This window comes from Lissotriton vulgaris, chromosome 6, assembly GCF_964263255.1.
Source record: "Lissotriton vulgaris chromosome 6, aLisVul1.2, whole genome shotgun sequence".
In the NCBI taxonomy this organism is placed as follows: Eukaryota; Metazoa; Chordata; class Amphibia; order Caudata; family Salamandridae; genus Lissotriton; species Lissotriton vulgaris.
Window position 1 is genome coordinate 177,492,225 of NC_141694.1, and position 22,037 is coordinate 177,514,261.

The following is a 22,037-nucleotide window of genomic DNA, read 5'->3' on the forward strand; positions in this document are numbered from 1 at the left end:
CTCAGCAATCAACCCTAATGGTCACTACCTATGCATGAAAGGCACACTTGCATGTGATGACTCCTGCTCGGCATGATATATGCTCCAACACGGATCTAACTACCTTCCTGGACCAGCTCTTTGGGGTCCTTGCATGCTGGGGGTGCATCCACTGGCTGCAGGGAAGGGATTTCAACAGCTTCTTATATTTGGTGGTGGACAGGACCTACCACCCGCTCACTTAGTCCCCATGCACTCTAATTCTAAGTGGCTGAGTGCCTGGCTACATCATGCGTCAACGTCTCATGAGGGATATGATATACTCATTCTTCTCCTACCCCCACAACCTGCATGTTATTCTCAATCGCATTGTATGTTCCTCAGAGTTGGCTACACATGTGACACAAACTGACTATTTGGGGTGAACGAACTCAGACCACAACGCCAGTACATACATGTCTGCTGAGATACTGCACCCTCTCCTATACCGACTTCATGCCTTTGCCCGAGGTGCTTGAAGATGTGGTGCTATTTGCTACTCTGAGCACCCCTTTTAATGAATACTTTAAGATGAATGTAGGCCCTGCATCATACCGCCTAATGGAATGGAATGCAGTCACGGTCACCATTAGGGAACACTGCCTGAGTCCTGTTACTAAAAAATGAAGACAGCTGGACTGAGACATTACAGGAGAGGAACACAACTTTCTTCGCCTCAAGACGCTGGCTGTCTCCTCGATCGGGGGCGGACACTGGCTCAGCAAGGCATGACGCGAGCATACCACTCTGTTAGAATGCCTGTGCTGCCTCAACTATGTTGCACACTCTGCACGGACTTACACTGGAGCTGACAAATCAGGTGCCCTGCTAACCTAGTTAATCAGACAGAAAATTCCATAACTCACTATTCTGTCCATTACTATACCTCCAGCCACAGAGCTGCACACACGATGCAAGATACATGTGATCTTCACCCAACACTACGAGCATCTCTACACGTCAGCACAGGGGTCACCGACTCCACTGTTGAGGCTTTTTTAGTAGATGTAACCCTACTGCGCGTGCCTGATGTAGCCCCCTTCTCTTTTCCCTGGCTTAGGAACCCTTGGAGCATAGACTGACAGCACAGGGACAAGACTGGAGAGTCCGGCTGGGAGATGGGGTGCACACTGCCTCGCTTAATGCTGATCACCTGCTCCTCCACCTACATGCTATTTATGAAATCTAAGGGTAGGGTTTTTAGTATAACCAGGAACATTGGCGCTTAGACTAGTACGCGTTGTGTAAAATATGCTCAGAATATGAACGGTGCTGCCAGGTTCGGGGAATTACCCAATAAACCACATAAGTGTGTGAGTCAAAGAACCCACACTAGAAATATGAGCACAGTCCCAGGCACACGTGGTGGGGATATGCCAATTGTATGAAAGTCTTGTTTGGATCAAAATTGCTACGGTCAAAACCAGTATAATGTTCAGAGTTATTTAATGAAGCAACAACAGAATAGAATGAAACAACCAGCCAACACGTGTTTCGTCACAAGGGAATTGTCCTCTGACTCTTCAGGGCTGGAGAGGATACAAAACATGAGGTGAGGGAAATATTGGAACACATTTGGAAATTGGAAGTTGAGCCGTTAAAATGTTATGAGGGGACTTGGGAAGGGAATCACCCTTAGTGCATGTAAAACCTGCATGTCAGAAATCACATGATAAAATAGTGACTTTAGTGCATGTGCCACTCTCATGGTGTGATGCAAAAACAACAGATAATGGACATGGTGTGATCATCATGAAAAAATCGTAGGAAAAGCATGGTACAAAGGTGGCGTGACACAGTATAATAGTGTGGGCAAAGGTAACGGGTAGCATAGTGGGTGTCATGTGCTCATTCAGAAAAAAAAAACGTGGTGAGGTCACCTTTTCTATGTAAGGATCCATTTCCATAGAGGTTTTTAACTACTGTCAGGACCACCTGGCACCATTCTTGTTTTCTAAAATCCGATCATGACCCATTACTCGTTGTCTCCTCAATCATTTCAACCCCAGCCATTTTTACCATTTTGCTACAGATTAGCCGCTAACCACAGTTCCTATGTCACTCGTCACTATGTCACTGTGGAGTGGTGTGGCTCACTGTTTAAAGGCGGCAGACCCGGAAGCAGAAAACAGCCCGGGACCAGGGTTCAATTCCCGATGCGGCAGGGTCGTGGACCAGGGTCAGCGGACTCGATAATTCACGCCTCGGTGCCTACTCTAACCAGGGATCACACTCGGCAACTCTGGGCATTAGCTTGCCTCCTCTCTACACGGCCCCCACATTCGCCGGGGATGCCTGGTTTCACCTTGGAGATACCCAGTAGGGACCATCTCATAGGGATAGCCAGGATAGGTTCCCCAGCGGTCTACAGCGCCACAACGCCTCAGGGCAGCAGTGCGCTTTACAAGACCACATACATTACATACATTACTCGGCGTGGGCCAACTCATGCATTACTTAATATTTTATGTATCAGAGTGTTTCTTTGGTAAATCATGTACTGTTCTTTTTTTCCAAATGAGCACATGACGCTCACTCTGCTACTCGTTCCCACGTTTGATCCAAATGAGACATTCATACCATTGTCATATCCCCACCACGTGTGCCCGGGACAATGCTCAAATGATATTTATGAACCCCTGCTGGAACTCAAGTGCCTGCTTGCTGCTTTTGTCACTGTCTCTGGGTTATGAGTCAACTGCGGCAAGTTCTGTCCATTCCAACTGTTGGACAGGCAGTGGGGCATGCTCTCCAGCTGGGGGAAGATTTGGTACAATGGCAACCAGATAGGATCCACTACCTTGATATCTAGATATACTGAGAGGCAGAGCCACAGATGAAAGAAATGTGCGCTGGATGGTGTCCTTCCTCTTTGAGCAAATATCCTTTTAGACATCAGTCCCGCTGTCAGTAGCAGGAAACATTGCACTGTGCAAGATCGTGAAGCTCCAACACATGCTCCACTAATTTGTCAAGGTACCAGGCTATCTGCTTAATACATTCTTTGCCACGCTAGAGTGCCTCCTTGGTGATCTCACTTGGCACAGCAATCACTGCCACAGGGGTGGGCTGGAGGCACCCAATTTTGAGCACTATTACCTTGCTGCACATTTGCAGTGGATGATAAGCTGGCACGCTGAGCGGTACCTGGATGACAGGGTGACCTTGATGTCACCTCCAAGGGCACTTTAATGTCTATTACATCTCTTTCCACCCTTTACCTGTGCTCCTATCCTGTCCATGCATCTCCTATCAAGGCACTATGAGGTTTCTGCTGCTGTGTACGCCTCACCAACACCTCGATACCTTACGTCTCATTGCTGGACACACTTTTGGGATGGACGCATCTCACGGAGACGGTGGTTGCCCCTTGGCACTAGGCAGGCATCTATGATGTAGGCGACCTCAAAAGCCACACATGTCCCATTCGCTGATCTCAGCATTCAAACCGGTCTCTACCTCCCGAAAATTCCTCATGTATAATCCCCCATACAATCAATACCAGCATGAGGGGGGCCGCTGCAATCTGAACTGAGCACACATCAGTTCTCCAAAACATACACCTACTCAGCACACGAAGCCACTTGGTAACTGTTTGCAAATGCGCTTCATGATCTCCCTTGCTTATCTCTCCCGGCACGGTGCAACCTTTGGAGCAAGGACACGGATAAGGGATAAAGTGATGCAGAATGAGCTGCGTTCCCGGCCCACCCGGTCGCTGTTTCCAGGAATGTGTAGTTCAAACTGATACAATTCTATATCCTACACAGGGCATACCTCACTCCTGAAGAGATCAATCGCTTCTTAAACCGTTCTGATGCATCTGCCCTCGATGCTTACATGGGGATGCGGACTGCATGCACATGCTTGCTTTGGTCCAACGCCATGTTAACTAACTACTGATTGTTTGATACTGATAGCCTCTCCTGCATCACCAGGGTCACCACACTAGACACTTGGGGCACGTGCCCATTCGACCTGTTCCCAGGACCTGACAAAAGCAAAGCAGGAAACAGGTTCATACACTTGGCACTCCTCATTAAATGGAGATTTACGCATGCCTGTAAGTCATGGGCCCCTCCTTCACCGCTTGGTTGGACCCATTGATGGATGTGTAGGCAATGGCAGAGGGTGCTGCCCTCCAGTAGGATGAACTGTGGGGCCTTCCGAAGTACCCAAAGTCACACCAGTTCGATGCCCTGCTAGAGAGCTTCAGAGGCAATGTGCCTTAATCTGGCCCTCCCACATCAGCAAAGCTGTTGGCCTTCCCAGATACGGACTCTGCATCACCCGAGAGACCAAGACCTGCCCCTTTCACAAATATGTTGTTGACACATTGCATGACAGACACACTGCCCCCTCTCTTTCGCCCACCACCCCTTCCTCCCTATTCTACACTTCACCTGCATCACAGGTGCTTCATTGGTGAGATCCCCTACCCTGTCATAGTGACGGGTACGCGCATGTGTGCATTGAGGGGCTGGGTTCCTCTGGGCACTACCCATGTGTGCTACAGCAGCATACCCCTAGTTTGACGGTCTACGTTTCCATCTATGCGGCGGCCTGCACTCACCTGATTGAATTACTATTACTCTGTCCTTGTTATGGAACTGCTACACTTTGTGCACTGACAAATCACAACTGCTATTGAAATCTATGTTTCTGAACATTTCTGAGTTCATGTCGTTTTTTTATTTCTTTGCAAGTAATCACAAGCAAAGCGACTGTCATGAAAATTAATGAGTAGAACATATAGTGTTATTAGAACATATAGTGTTACTAGAGTAGAAAATTGACTAGCCCAAATTGGAAAATGTTTTTGGTACATAAAAGAGACAAGACTATCATGTATTGCTATTGAAGTTGTGGCAAGATGGATCAAATATTTTAGGAATTGCTTAAATGAATGCAAAATCTCTAAAACAAACAGGGGCTTTGAATGTTCACTTCAATATGCTCTTTAGTGATACTCTTTCTAAATATGTTTGGAAACTTTGAGAGGGAATATTATTAGTAAGAGTTTTAGCCGTATTGATGCAAGTGGCGGAGGTGTTTGCAGATTGTGCTTCCTTAGTGAAACACTAGGTAGAGCTTTTCGAGTAGTTCCAGGGGTGACAGAAGCGAGATTCTCATTCAAATTGAAAGATAATCCTGTTTAGGTTTGACAAGGGCCATGTTATCAAGAAAGGGCGATACATTATCGCTGCTTTTATCGGCAGGAAACTGCAGCTAAAGCAGTGATAATGGGCTTGATAATATGCCCTTGTGAATTCCCATAGCAGCCTAGGTTAACAGAACGGGCAATATTCACAAGGGATTATTTACACCAGGACAGGTCACGTGGGCCACTGTCAGAATCAGCACTTAGAATAACTGTCACACCAAATAACAATTATAGATCACAAGCAGTAACCACTGGTAACAGGTAGGTACACACTACGCAATACTAAAAACCATAGGCATAGATCACGCATGGATACATAACCTCTCTAGTATAAACTATACTAGGCAAAACAACCTCCTAAACATGAAAACACAGTTAGAGGTATCACAGGCATAATGGCATTGCACATTACCCATAAATCACATTTAGACCTAACCAGTAAAAATACAGTAGGCAATCTCCTCACTAGTCTAAACACATTAGACCCTACCCCCTAAAAATAACTCACATTTAGGGGCGTAACTCACAGTGAAGTAAACTCTCACTAACACCAACCTCCATAGGTAAAGCCATCTCTAGAGGTATCAATACAAGGTGTGTAAAACATACTAGATGCATTACATTTCCTAGCACCACCTTTAAAAGCACATATCACCTTTAGCACATAAAACACATTAGGCAATTATCATCACAAACATAGTAAGTAATCACATTGTGCAAAAATCACATTAGGGCCTTGCGCCCTATCCACATACCAGCCCCCTGGCCAACTGGCCACCTCAAGAAGGGCTCAAATGCCCTGTGTCCAGAATGTCAGGGCGCGCTGCCATCGCAGCGCCAGTCAGGGGTGGACCACCGGCACAAACCTAAACGTTGCAGCTGCCCACTACTTTCTGGGCAGCTGCTGACAATCACAAGGGCCTAAACGCTGCAGCTGGCACTAAGTGCTGCACAGCTGTGAGAGGCAAAGGTAGGGGCGAAGGGAGTGCGACTCACTCCTGGATTCACAAAGAACAGGTCCCCCGAAAAGAGATAAAAGCCTAAACGGTGCAGCTGCCCACTACTTGCTGGGCAGCTGTAAATCAACGAAACTGCGCCAAAGTGAGCCATCTGGGCTCTAGAAATCATGAGGCAGAAATGTGGCCTAGAACATGGGCAACACAAATGCGGCTTGGGCTCTCACTAGCCCTTCAAATATATTGTGCAACACGTGGGAGCCCTCTAGGCCCTGAAGACCTGTACCCTAGGTTGGAGCCACACAGGGCTCTTACAATACACATGCCCCCAAAGAGCCACGGGGCTCTGGAAAATACACATGGCCCCTGGAGCACTCTAGCTCCTTAAACACCGGGACCACCGTTGGAGCCACACGGGGCTCGGTATATAACTAATGTCCCCTGGGAGCCATCTGGCTCTGGAAATTAATGGGGGGTGGTAAAGCCACCTCGGCTCCCTAAACAAACATGCCCCCAGACATGGGAGCCACGGGGCTCAGGGGCCATCTACAAAACGTTGGGACCGCCCACTGCCATCCGGGGCTTCCCTGAATGCCCCCTTAATTGGAGTCCCTCTCTGGGGGACTCTAAATACACAAATGCCCCCCTGAGCCTCGTGGGCTCTAAATATTAAATACCCCTTCGGAGCCTTGCAGGCTCGAGTATCAAATGGCCGGAGTCACTGGGGTCCCACTCGTGGGACTCGAAGAGGAAAAATGCCCCCAACATCGGCAGAGCCTCAACAGGCTCTACGTCACCAGTGCCCTCACACAAGCACCAACACTGTCCCCACACGGGGCCCACACTCACGAGGACAGGTCCGCTGAAATCTGCCACCTCTTGCTGTGGTGTCGGTCACGGGACTGCTTCACCGGCAGTCTCTCCTGCCGGCGCTGCTCCTCGGGCGGGTGCGGTTCGGTCTCCTCTGTGTTGTACCGGCTCAATTTCTCCCCTGCGCTGGACCAATCCCAGCGCGGCGCTGCGGTTGAGCCCCCGACCACGTGGGCTTCACTCTGCAGCCGGGCCTCCCGTTGCAGGGCACCTCTTCCTCCCGGTGGCCAATCCCAGCGCGGCAGGGACGACGGCGCGGGCAGACCCTGGGTCCGCGTCACTGATTTCGGCTGGGCTCCTGTGAGATACTGGCCCGTGCCTTCACCTACTGCAAAATCGCGGGTCAGATGCAGGGTGGGCACCCGCTTCTCCCACGGCCAAGAGGCCTGTAACACAGCGCTCCCCTCGGGCCCCAAAAAGCGCCTAAAACCAAACAAAAGCGAAAGCGCTCCCTGGCGTTTTAGAGGCAAGGTCCCAGAATAAAGCGCTCCCAAGAGCTAGGGGAAAAATAAAGCGCTCCCAGGTGCTGGAGGAAAAATAAACTGCTCCGTGCGTAGAAAGAGACCCAGGGGCATTTTGAAACAACGCCAGCACCCACAAGGTGCTGGGGCAGCCCCCAAGTCACTAGGGCTACAAGCTGTTCAGGAGGAATAAAGATGGAGCAAACCAACTCCCAACAAAGAATAGTCCTCCTGCATCCAGGGGCTGGGCAGGGCCCAGGGAGGCAAGCCTTCCCCTGGGCCCCAGCATGAAGCACGCCCCTGGTTGTTTCAAGTTAGGAAAAACAAGAACTTCAAGGTGTCACAGCACCCTTTTTATACAGCAAAGTCCTTTGTCTACAAGGTGCAGGCAATGTGAGAACCAGCTACAACTGGTTATGGGGAACTCCCTTTCACTGGCCAGGCTCGGGACATCAGACGCACCACAGGGTGTGGAGCCAGCATTGTGGAGGGAAGGACCAGCCTTATTCATGTCCCATGTGTACCCCTCCCTCACATCAGCATGCTAATCTCTCCATTCACCACCGGGGTGGACCCATCCTGACTCCTGGAGCCAGGCTCACCAGCCAGATCCAGCCAATCACACGCCAGAAACAAATTACACTAACATGCCAACTTCTAGAAGTGGCACTTCCACACTAGACACAATCATGTCGCATACATCATTGCGCAGCATTCAATCTCACGAGTCCGCACATACCAAACTCGACCCTGTACTCCCCACACATCAGGAACTACCATGGTCACACATATTCCCCATCCATTCCTAAGGGAGGGCAGGTCACTCTCACCACACAGACAGAGAGTGCACACACTTTACACTGGACCACAGTGAAAAGGTGCGCAGAGACCTTAAATCACCAACACCAGTTTACAGAAACAGGCTAGGAAAAAGCAAAAAGTTTTGGGGTGAACCTGCCAAAAGGGCCGGGTCCAACAATGATAAACCAGAATGGACTGAGTAGATGATTAACATGTAAGGGAAGTTCAGACAAGATTTGTGTATGGATTTGATATTCTGAAACCAAGAAAGTGTTGGCCTTGATAAGATTATTTTACATATCTAAATGGATAAACGTTATGTTGTCTCAATCACAATGTATTATTTCTGAACCAATAAGGTAATGTAAATCTAATCCCTCTGGATTGGCAAATACATGCTCCACCGTCTTACATTTACAAATGAATCATTATCTTCATGATATTATAGTTAGGGCTCCTGTGAAGGCATGATTAAATTCAGTGTTACACTGTGTGCTGTTCAGAATGCTGAGTGAATGGAATACAGTCGTGGCTATGTTGTCACATTTGAGAGAGCTTGTATTTCTATTCATTGTTTGGTCTATTGACACTATATAGAGACCATCTGTGCTGTATCCTGGTCTGTAGCTTTACATTTATGCAATTATGATGTCATTAGCTATAAGGTGTATTCAGTGCTGACTACTATAAAAGAAAATAGTAAATGATTGTGACTACCAAAGCTGTTTGCCATGACATAATTGCTTTTTAGAGCCGCAAAACATGTTTGGCTGTCATGGATATAAGTAAATATCGATTTAATAAAGGCAATAAAAGTTAGAAACTACAATCAACAATCAACTGTTTTTCTCAGAATACTTAGTTGTTTATTTAACTTTAGGCTACAAGATTGGGCAGATGACCACTCAATTCTTAGTGATTTAGGCCCACATGCATCATTGTGTCATTTTGTATTTCTTAATTTGCGAAAAATAAGGAATCGCAAATTAAGAAGTGCAAAATGCTATGCATCATTTTTTTCGGTATTTCTTTGTGATTCGGTAAAAATCGCAATTTTTACCGAATCCCAAAGAAATACCGAATTCTTAAGTTAATTTTCGCAATTCCCATTGATTCCTATGGGCTAAAAGGTCTATAGGAGTCAATGCAAATTGCGAGTGGCACTTAGAAAATTTCATGGGTGCAAGGGGGGGTCCAAAGGACCCCCCCATGCACCCCTGAAATGTATTTTTCGCATCATGTTGCACACACACATGTCCTAAGGACATGTGTGTCCGTAACATGAATGTTGAAAAAAAAGCATTTTCAACATTTTAAACACTTTTTCCAAATTTACCGAGTGGTTCAACCACTCGGTAAATTTGGAACCCTAATTGCGAATTTCCACTTCTAAAAGTAATGATGCATTGCTTTTAAGAAGTCGCACATCTGCGACTTCTTAAAAGCACCCGCAATTTTAGAACTCGCAACAATGTTGCGAATTCTAAAATTGCTTCATGCATCCCAAAAAGCACTTTTGCATTCGCAAACGGCCGATTTTAAGGAATCGCACCGTTTGCGAATGAAAAAGTGCTTGATGCATGTGGGCCTTACAGTTTGGCCTCCACAAGGGCATGAGCACAATCGACCAGGGATTAAATTTGAATATGATGATTGGTGAATATACGAAGGCAAAAAGGGGAAGGTTGTATCTAACATTTGTAGATTTAACTGCAGCGTTTGATTGTGTGATCCATGAGGAACAGTGAAGAATTTTTATGAATCTGGTGGTCTAAAGCTCCATAATTTTATTTTTAAGACAATTATATGTGGGGGCAAAAGCTAGGATTCGCTACGGGGTTGGAGGGGAATGCACTAAGCACTCTGGCACCCTCCCTGTTCTTACTATATATTAATGACATGGGTAGTACCCTGGAGAAAGAGTGTCAGCACCTCCCACAAGTTGGCAAGAAACCTATACCCGCATTCATGTATGCCGACGATGCGGTTCTTATGTCACAGACCCCAATAGGCAAGCAGAGGTTAGTTAGCTGTTTCACTAATTATATGGATAAATTAGGGTTAAAAGTTAATATCGCCAAAACATCTGCGATGAAATGCGGGGCAAGCAATAGAAATTTTAGACCTATCTCAATAGGTAAGAACCATATTGAATGTTGTAACACCTTCTCATATTTGGGAATATTATTAGATAAGACGGGGTCTTGGACATAGGCAATTAGGACTAAAAGACTACTGTTCTCCAAAGCAGTAGCCACACTTTTGAATTTTAGTAGGAAGCAGGGGAAACTCGCCCCAAAGATCCTTCTACAGATCTACAAGGCTAAATGTATTTCTATAGCCACTTATTTGGCAGGTATCTGGGGATTTGAGAATGTAAAGTCACTTCAATATACTGAGAATAGGTTTTTAAGATTGTTATTGATTGTTCCTGATAGCATTTCTACTTTTATCTGCCATCCTGTATTAGGCATTTTTTCACATTGTGGACTTATGCAAAATCCAACCGGTACTCATATGGCACAGGATCAGGGCCTCAGGATCATTGGAGATTAATAGACAGATACTTAGAGACTGTGGTCAATTGGATGGGGCTCTGAACATTAGATGGCTTGAGTACATAAAAAACTTTGTTTGTAAACTAACTAACTAAAGCTCAACAGCGATAAGACGGAGGTGCTCATCTTCGGTAATAAGCCTGACCTATGGAGCTCGAGACATTGGCCATCAACTATGGGCGACTTACCCATTCCATCGGATCGAGTGAGAAATATCGGGGACATTATCGATAGGGAGCTATCGATGAAGGATCAGGCTAATAAAGTTGCAGCCACCTGTTTTACCATCCTTAGATGGCTGCGAAAAATCTTTTGGATCCTACCTTCTGACACCCAGAGATCTGTTGTGACGGCACTGGTGACCTCTAGATTGGATTATAGTAACGTGCTCTTTCTGGGGGCGACCAAGGCGGTCATGCGCCGTCTCCAACTAGTCCAGAATGCCGCTGCTCGGCTTCTGTGTGGCTGTCGGAAATATGACCCAATTACCGAGCGCATCAAACAACTTAATTGGCTCAACCTTGATAAACGAGTCAAATTCAAGGCACTATGCTTTATGCATAAGATAAAAATTGAAGTTGCCCCCACTTATCTGCAATCCCTGGTCAAACCCTATGTTCCCGCACGCTCCCTTCGTTCCTCCTCTCAACACCTTTTCTGTGTGCCTAAGTTTAGGCTCACTAGAGTGGGTGGCCGTTCCTTTTCTGTACTAGGACCCAGACTTTGGAATTCTCTTTCTCTGGACTTACGAGTGGAGCATTGTCATCTTCGTTTCCGTAAAGCCGTTAAGACCTGGCTTTTTGCCCAATAACTCTTTCGGTAAGCCGCAAAGCTTTATTAAGTTCTGGCTTTTGCGATATATCTCCCTCTGGATTACTATGCTATACTGCCAATCAGCGCCGGGAAACCCTCACGGGTAGCTGTCGCGCTCTACAAGATTAATAAATAAAATAAATAAAATAAATAAACTCGGCCACCCTGAATATTTTTTGGAGCCCCTTAGCCTACAAGATGTTAACAGGAAAGAACTTCAATCATGTTGTTTAAACTTCTTGGAAAACAAGAGGAGAAATATGGAACTCGAAAAAATGTTGGTTCAAGCACACCAGCTAATATCCCCAATTGATAGTATTCAGCCTTACTTAGGTATGTTTACAAGAGATTACAATAGTTTTTTGTTGACCCGTCTGAGATTGGGTATTTTTCACAGGCTTGTTACTTTTCCCACTCAGAATGATTGGTCAAAGGAGTTGCGGAAATGCCCATGTGATGATTTCTCTATTGAATGGACTATCCATGTTTTGTTCTTTTGTAAATTCTACCCTTGTAATAGGAAAAGGTGGATTTTGCCTATTTTAAAAAAAAGTGGTCTAAGACAGTGCCACCCCGCTTTCTTGTTTATACAAATATTAGGAGAACAGTTGACTGTATCAGTTTTAATATTATTAAAGTATGTTTTAAAATGAAGGAATTCAATCATGATGTAATCAAATTAGTTGACGTTTTATCGGATCTGGAATGTATTGATATTATATTGTGCTTTTATGATTATTATATTTAATCGAATAAAGCTGATTGATTTGACTTGAGGTACTGAGTCTTAGGTGCACCTAACTTGTACTTAAATTACTTTCTATACCTAGTTATCCCTCGACAGATCGAGATTTAAAATGAAATATAATTCTAGTCATCAACTACACATGCATGGATTAAACTTTTCCATGCCCATATTTTATCTATACCCAAACATCTCACATTGCACGCAAGATGCTTTTCAGGTTGGTCTTGTAGGCTCATATTGCTCTAGGTTAGGCAAGTACTGATTTGTAGCCCCTAAAGCCATGGGGTAGGTTTAGTGTGGGGTAAAGGGAAGTGTTATTTTTAATGAACTTTAGTTGCTACTCAGAGATCGGCCCCATAAAACACTTAGGATTTGAACTTTAATTATAGTGCATCGGTGTAGAATAAGGTGAGGGAAGGTTTTGTAGAAGGTCTTTCAATCGATTTCTCAGCCCTAGCAATGCCATACTCTTGTGGAAAATAGAAAAGAATGAGTCACACTTGCTGACTTAAGAGAATTTGCAATATTCTGACAATCAAATGTATTATTTCAATGCAAATTATATGTTTTTGTGAATGGAAGCCACACTTATGTGCACTAATCAATCAAAGATCATGACTCAAAATGAACGCTTCGGTCTTCTTGTTAACTTTAAGATCAAAAGCCAGTCTTATTGTCGTGCAGGTGCTTATCATTTTACAAATTTTGTTTTGAACATCCCTGCTGTGCTGATGATCAAAATAGATATTTAGACTGAATATAAAATGCTATGGGGCCCGATTCACAGAACTAACTTAAGACAAAATCCTAAACGTACTACTTTTGGTATTTACAGAAGTTAGGATTTTGTCTTAAGTTTGTCTTAAAACAGACTTAAGACAGACTTAAGACAAATTCCTAGCTTAAGTCTGTCTTAAGTCTGTCTTAAAACAAACTTAAGAAAAAATCCTAAATTTTGTGAATACCAAAAGTAGTGAGTTTAGGATTTTGTCTTAAATTAGTTCTGTGAATCGGGCCCTATTATTCTGCATAATAACTGTAATTGAACTTACTGTGAGTAGTTACATGCAGTATAGCATTGCATTAATTGGGAACAGTAAAGTATAAATGATGATCCATATCTATGTTTTTATGATCGGAAATATAAATGTAAATAAAAGTAAACTTACTTTCACCATTGGCGTGCCTATTAACCTTATGTTTTCCGTGACCAGTTGTGAGAGTTTGAGCAATGTAGGATGATCATAGTTAAAGCGGTTTCCAAGCACTATAGATATAATGAGATTGGCGACAGCAGCGTTCATTATTCTAGTGATGTCAGAAGGCTTTCCTGTGAAATCGAAAGAAGAATATGAATTGGGGTATTTCAGTAGCTGAATTTCTACTAGTAGGTTTTATATGACTCGTATATTGACATCTAACTTTCGGCATAAAGTCAGCATTTTTTCTTTGCATTGTCATCGATGTATTACAAACCTACAGCACTCAACGAATATTGAAAAATGCGAAAGCATGGCCCTGCAAGATGATACAAACATTATGCTACAATTTATTACACTTACTGGGGAGAGAATGTGGCCTAATGGCTAGAGTGGTCGACTTCGAAGCTGCAGAACCAGGTTCAAGTCTCAGCAGGGATGCTCAACAACCTGTTCTCTCCATGCCTAACAACAAAAATGAATGTGTCCATCTTTATTGCAACTGGTGCTCATGGAAAGTGCTCTTATACCTTCAGGTCAAGTTTGCTCTATATAAAACTCCAGAAAATAAGACAAAGAAATTCTACAACATAATGATTTGTCACATTTACGGCTAGCATGTGGGTGGGGGAGACTCCTGGTTCCTCCAAAACCAACAGGGTAACATTTCACAGGGGTTATGCTACCCTACTTTTTCAGCTCTTCCTGTGTGCCCTTCTGCAAACAACCCCACAATTTCCCTCTCTGCCTAAATCCAAGATGATGAATGCCTGCCTCGCTTGTGTAAAGCCTGTGTGCCCACCCCAGAGGTGTGGCCAGGGAATGAGCAACCCCTCCCCTGTGGTCACTCTAAATCACTTCTTGATGCAGCTTCTCTCTTACTGTGATTGGTGACTGTCTGGCTCAGGGAGCAAAGAGGAACCCTGCCCAGGTGTGAGATAAAATTTGCTTGTGACAGGTAGGCCTCTTTTAAATTAATGAACTTCCTGGGGAACAGAAATATGTCCCTGCACCCAAGCCTTTGTTCTGCTCTGGGCGCAGTTTTTACACCTCATTAAGGGTGCTATTCAGCTGCAACTTCACAGTTGGAGTTCATGCAGACGGGCCTCTTGAGGATTTAGGCAGGAAAAGGTACCCTTTCTTTAATAGTTATTGCTGATAAAATGTTACATTACATTGAATTTGAATAACTATTAACAAGAGTCTTTGAATCACATTTCCAGCTATTTCCTAGCTGAAATTAGAATGAATAAATGTAACAGTGTAACACATTTCCTCCTATTGTTTTGCCAGCCTTGCTACAGTAGAAATAGCTTCTTTTTTTTACTGTAAGGACATGTTGACATTAACTTTATACATGCCCTATTTTTAAATACTTTTACAAACCATGCCACTTGCCTTACGGGCAGTAAGGCCTACTTAGGGGTGGCATATTAATGTATAAATGGAATATTTAGGCCTGTCAAAAAAGAAGTATTTTATTAGGTCATGTTTGCAGTTTAAAACTACAAAAGCCAGGCTACAAATGGTAGGCCTACAGTTATGTTTGCACTGTCACTGTAGTGAAAGGTACAATAGGTGCTGCAGTCCAAGGTCGACATTTAACCTACAGGCCCTGAATATAATTTGTACCATATACTAGGAGCTTATAGGTAAGTTAAATGCACCACAGCTATGGGTCTTCTAATTTCATCATGTTGAAAGGAGAAATACAGACACTTTACCACTGGTACCAAAATAAGCAACCAACTCAAAACAGTGTTGCTTGCTGTAGATTAATGTTATCTATTGAACTTTAGCCCAGATAATGCTTCAGTGCCCAGTGGTTGTCAACATCACTAACTAGGTTCAACATGCACTTTACACTGGTAATCAGAGTCCAGTAGGCTCCTGGTACATAGAAACATCTCTCTGCACCTGTTGTCTATTAAATCCTACCCAAGGTATAGAGGAAGGTTCCAGGTGAGAATGGCCTAACTTATGCCTAGAAATAGGATCCCTGTTCCAAACCTTTGATCACCAACAAAACCACTTATCCCTCAGCCATAATGTCGGCATATCACCATGCAATATATACCACAGCGGAAAAGCAGCCAGTAGAAAGATTCACCTACTCCCATCACCATGCCACTCTTGAACAGGCATCCACGACAGACCTTAGTGTAGCAAGACACTTAGGGCCAGATGTACAAAAATGATGACTACTGATTTCCTAATTGTGATTCTTGCCGAATCGCAATTAGGAAATTGGTGTTCCTAATGTATGAAACCCATTGTGTTTCATTTAAGGATTGATTGTGGGTTGAAAATTGATCTACCTCATACATATTAATGAGGTAGGTCGCAATTTGCAATGCATTAGGAATCACAGCCATCACAGGGATAGTGGCCTGCTGAGGTCAGCAGACTGCCATGTCTGTGATTGCTGTTGATAAAGCAATATTTTGTTTTGAATGCCTGCAATTAAAAAATATTAATATTTACAGTTTCACAGGGGAAGAGGTCCCTTTCAGTTTGTGGTTGGGTTACAACAAGTTTTAAACTGGTGGTAAAATATTACTGTTTTGCGACCAAAATTTGATTGCAAAACTGTAATGTAATGCAGAGGCCTAGAAAAACGCTAGAGTCTGGAAAAATAGCTTGGATTGATCAGGACAAGAGACCAATAGTCCCTGCTAAGTCTCTGAGAGCAACCTCCTTTCCTAAAATATATCTCGCCTTCTTCCATATTTTTTAAAAATCTTTTTCTGATGTAAAAGGAGCTGGGTTCTACCTGAGCCTAGAAACTCCAAGCATTGTCTCTTTACCAATACTATTTTTTCTACATTGACAATGAATCCCAGGCTCTCTAGAAGTTCCCTTCTCATACATAGATGGTCCAGTAACTCTGTTTTTACCTGACTCATCAACAGAATGTCAGACAAATATATCATTAACCAAATTCCTCGGTCCCTCAGAAAGTCCAACACAGGTCTTAGAACTTTAGTGAAGCACCACAGAGCGGTGGAAAGCCCAAAGAGAAGACAACAAAACTGGTACACTACAACCCCTCAATTTGAACTAGGGGCATTTCTTCAAATTCTCTTACATAGGAATCATGAAATAGGCATCTTTTAAGTCCAGTTTTGCTAACCATTCCTTTTCCTGTAGGATATCCTATAAAGGATAGATTCTCTCCATCTTGAAGTGATGGTAAACCAGGTATTTTCTTTAGATCTCTTAGATTTATCACTGAATGCCCTCTTGTATTACTTTTTCCCCGGAAGAAATGGGCTCACAAACCCATTTTTTGAGTCTTCCACGTTTAATATTGCTCCTTTCTGCAACATTTGAGAAACCTCCACACCCACCAAATACATTCTGTCAGTGTCGAAGACAATCTCTCAGGGGTGAGAAGTCTGAATCGGGGTTTCCCAGAAATCTATGCTGAAACCTGACACAGTTTCTAAGACCCATGGGTCATTTGTCACCTCTCTCCATTTGTATAAAAATGTTTTAGCACTCTGGCAAACTTTACGAGGAAAGACCCAGCACAAGTTGTTCCACCTACCTTCAAGTGCTGAGCCTTGAGATCTCACTCTTCCTCCTCTTGAACTAGATCTTCCCATCTGGGGGTAGAAGCCTGATGAAGATTGGAAACCTCTGCCATAACCCCTCAAACCTTAGGTGTATTGCTTTTTTGGTATAAAAAGGGACTTTCTAACTCCTCTGCCAGAAGCCGGTCCCCTCCTTTGGGCCCTTCAAAAAATGTGTGATGTGAATACAGAACTCAAATTACATCAGGCTTTGCTTAAGGTCGTAAAGAGGGACATGTATTTTCCCAATGATTTATTAAAATTGCGTCCAAAGAGAAGTCCCCCCCCACCAAGCTCACCATCTGCTTCTATATGAGCCAACTCAGGGACAAGCAAAGTGGGGAACAGATGGCTACTAACTCAAGGAAACACGCGTTAGTGTGTCCTTGATAACAGAGCGATAGTTAAATTGCAATTTTTTGGCCAAAAACAGCTGCTAAAGTGATTGTCTTTTTGTTCTTGAAGGATACAGGACTGTGTCCCTCTCAATTTTGTTCTATCTTATCGCAAACATTCGCTTTTGAAACTATTAACTCCAAATGTCCGGCTGGACATCTTAACTTAATATAGTACTGATTATGGTCTATATTCATTGTTCTTTGACTTATAATTTTTTGAAGGACCAATTGTTTTTCGTAACCAGTATTATAGGTTTATGCATAATGATAGCCTCCGGTCTTGGAATGAAATTGAAGCTCAGTGTACGTTATTTCAGAATAATTATGCTGAAGGGTCCTCTTTACTATCATAATTAGACACAAAATAAGTGTGCATTATAAGTAGTTTCTGAGTGAATATGAGTATTATAAGAGTTGCTCACATCAAAGATCATATGTCATTTCCAAATACCGTCTCATCATTACACTAATTATAATTATGAAACCTGAAAAATCCTTCCTCTGCTTTATCTCATGCTGTTGGCACATATGAAGTTGAAGCCACGTTCGCCTGCTCTAGCTACTAATTATCTCATCTTTACATCTTATGACTCATGAGCTTGAGTTCACCTTGTTCCAAATGTGATCACAGAGCCTCTGGCTACTACATGCTGCTCCAACTCCCTTAGACTGCTCCCTCACACAACCACAGTATACAAAATATAAGCAGCCCACAAACCATGGCACACATCCTCATCCTTTTAGTACCACTACTGTGCATTATCATGGAGTGTGATCCCCCACAGCACCACAGAGCCAGTAGCAACTGCATTCCTAACATTTTATCAAATCAAGCATTCCATTCATAACTTTTTTGGATACCTATTGTGTTGCCCTAAGTTGGACGGGTAAGTCCAGTATGAACCTGTGCACACTCGGGGCCTGATTCACGAAGGTAAACTTACATGTTTGTCTCAATGTACTTTTTTGCATTTTACAAAGGTCATGAAACAAATAAGGAGAATACAGTGCACAGGATAATCACGGCCAATCATCAACAATACATGCATTCCAGAAACCATTACCCCAGACCACCCCACATATCATTAAACAAATAAGGAGAATACAGTACACCGGATAACCACCGCCAACTTTCAACAACACCACCATTCCAGAACCCATTACCCCAGATCACCCCCATACCCCGATATCTTCTCCAGGGCCCCCATATCTTCTTCCACTTTTTTGGGCACCCCCTACTTTTGTAACTGGTTTCCTATGCCCGCTGGCACCAATCCAGGTCCCGCTCCCACTTGTCCCACTGCGGAGGGGCCGATGCCCCCCAGGCCCTGGCAATGTTTCGCTTTGCAACCCCCGCTGCTATTGCCAGCCAGAGTTCTTCATGCCTGGTCCAGTCCGTGGGCCCTTTAATCATTAAAAGCAACTATCTCGGCTCCTTCGGAACCGGTGATCCCACTACTTCCGCCATTATATCAGTGACCTTGGTCCAGTAGGTAACAATCTCCAGATAATCCCATAGTATGTGGTAGACGGATCCGTCCCTTCCACATCCCAGCGCGCACAAGGCTGTCTGACACCCACCCCAGGAGTGCAACAGGGTGCGAGGGTAGTACACTCAATCTAGTATTTTAAGCTGTATCAGCCAGAACCTAACACGTATGGCGATCTCCCGGGGACTTTGCAGAGCGTCTTGCCAATCGTCTTCTTCTAATGGGTCCAAATCACACTCCCAGGCCACCCTTAGGGACACTAAGAGATCAGGCATATTATTGACCAACTTTCTATAAAAACGGGATGTGGGTTTTTCAAGAATGGAATCCAGGAGCAAACGATCCTCCATGGGGAAATACTCAGGAATGGATGCACCTCCTGGAACATGGGACCTTATGGCATGGACAAGGCACAGATAGTGGTAGCGCTGCGAGTCCCGGAGATCATACTCCTTCGGTAAATACTCAAAGGAGCGGGGAGCGTCCTCTTTCCACACGTAACCCAGATATTCTATTCCAATGAGCTGCCAAACCTTAAAGCCCTTCAGTTTAGTTACTTCACGCAATTGCTCCCCAATCCACAGGGGCGTCCTCCCCGTCCGTGATCCCTTCCACCCCAAGAATTGATTCGCTTCCATCCAACATTTGACCACCACACGAGTATGTGAGGGCCAGTCTGCACTCATCTTCCTGGCATATAACAGGGATTCGCAAATCCCTCTGGCATCGCAAAACGGTCTACTCTGTATGTGGGTTCCGACCTATCTACATACACCCAGCCATTGAGGACTTGCAGCTTAGACGCCCAGTAGTATAGTTGCACGTCCGGCAGGGCCAGCCCACCGTCATACATTACAAAAATACTACTCGTAAAATTGCTTTGTGAATTGCAGAAATTTAGGAAAGTTAGAGAGTCGTATAGAGGGTGAGCCTGATTCACATAGGGCCTCCGCACTCATTGGGTAGTCGTTGGGGAGTCTTTGTAATAATATACCGTTTATACTCATCCTGTCAATAAAAATTCTGAGATTAACAGTTGTCTTCCTCGTTGTTTATTCTTTGTTTGTGTTATCCTTGTTCAATTGTTAAAATCTTTTAGCATCATAATCCAACATGTGTTTCATTGCTTACAGCGAAACATGCAGCGACTCTGGGCTAACATAAAGTACAGAAGTGAAGAGTCACTATAGTGGGGAACTGTGTACCCATATCTCATTGTTTGTCCAATCATAGTGGGCCCGAAGGCTATTTGAGGCAAAAGTCCAACAACTTTTGGTTTTCCTAGAGGTCATTGACAAGTCGTATGTTTAGATCTGGAGTCAAGCTGGAATATCCGCACCCAGGCCATACTCTCCGAACCCAGGCCGTACTCTCCTGCTCCAGCCATACTCTCCGGTTCAGGCCGGATGAAGTGTAATCAATGGGCCGGAATTCAATTTTTTACAAAAAAGCACACTAGGAAAGTCTGATAAATGGTAGAAGAGGTCATTAAAATCAGTTTGGACAGGGTAAAGGGTGTGGCCGGATACTACATCATATCCCAGAAAACTTTGCTCCTTCGCATCATGGAACATGCAGTGCATGATTTGTGCTCCCCTCAGTGTTGACTGTAGTATAACACTACAGTCAACACTGAGGGGAGCACAAACCATGGACTTCTCAACAATGAGGCAGGGTGGTAGACAGTGCAAAGTTCTGAGAGAGCATGTCCCAGTACTTCCAAGTAAACTGAAAGTAGATGTGATTAGTCCTTAGTGCAACAGAGCATTTTAGGAGATTGCATCCACCTGATATTTTATGGATGGTGTGCGATGGGATCATCTCAGGATGAATAACCTCCTGACATTGATATATTCCTGAACATTCCTATTATTTTAATGTTCTGAGGAGTCTTGAATAAATCACAATTGTTGTTAGTGTTGAATTTTCTTTTCAGCGTGAACTGTCCTGCCAATTGCACTGAACACATGGCTGTATTTTATATTGAGAATTCTTCATTTAAAAAAAAAAATGTATGTGTTATATTTTATATCAACAATAACACAATAGAGGAGACAGAGAAATCATTCAGTGGGTGCAGAGCATGTTTACATTTGTAATATAAAACACTCCAATGTCTATATAACATACCAAAACTTACAGTGACAGGACATTTAAAAAAGGAGGGAAGCACCAAAGGAACAGAGAATTGTGCATGTAAGGAAATGAACAAAAGTACTTGTGCATGGACCACAGTTCAATACGTAGTAGCGGCACATGCGTACAAGCCTTCGAGAACATGTCCCTCAGAGTCTTCTAAGACAATCCTCTCCAGCTGCATTAGCATCCAAAGCTGAAGGCAGCAAATAATCTTTTAGTAACTGCCATATGTCTTTTGGTCTCGAGGCAGGGAGTTGCAGCGATGCGTATAGTTCAATTGTAGCGTCACAATATATCAAGTCTTGTATCCCTGTCTCTGCAGTAGGACTGGAGGTGCCCCACCACTGTAGTAACACCTGACGCTTGGCCAACAATAGTGCAAGGGCAGTATAGCTATGGAAATTTGCCAGCAGCAGCTTACCATAACCCAACGGGGCCAGCAATGGGTCTAGGGTAAGTATAAGTCCTATCATACGTGACAATGTTAGTTCGGCTGCCTCTCAGAAATTGAGTATGTGGGCGCAGTTCCAGGCTAAGTGATAAAAATCAGCATGCTCCTTCGCACACCTCAGGCAGCAATGTGACCTGGTACGGTCGGGCCTAGCCTGTAGTCAGGGGTAGCATAAGCCTGGTGCAGGTATTCGAAATGTAACAACTTGTGGTGATGGTTATTTGAAATCACCTGTGTTCGCTCACAGCAGTAGTACCACGTTTTTTCCGACAAAGGGCTCCTCAAATCTCCTTCCCAGGCAGGACTCGCCCTTTCCATCCCAAAGGGCCTCAGAAAGAGAGAAGTATGATATAAAGGGGACACTAGATGTGCATTATTCGGGGCCATAATTGTCAT

At 44.1% G+C, this 22,037-nt stretch overlaps 1 protein-coding gene across 1 annotated transcript in view; it reads right to left on the minus strand.

The window, feature by feature from the left end:
* LOC147706978 (cytochrome P450 2K1-like) overlaps window positions 1–22,037 on the minus strand; it is a 332,152-nt gene that overhangs the window by 146,581 nt on the left and 163,534 nt on the right. Inside the window, exon 4 of the mRNA XM_086926207.1 lies at window positions 13,559–13,719. Within this exon, the coding sequence (XP_086782333.1) occupies window positions 13,559–13,719 (161 nt within the window). The remainder of the gene's footprint in view (window positions 1–13,558; window positions 13,720–22,037) is intronic.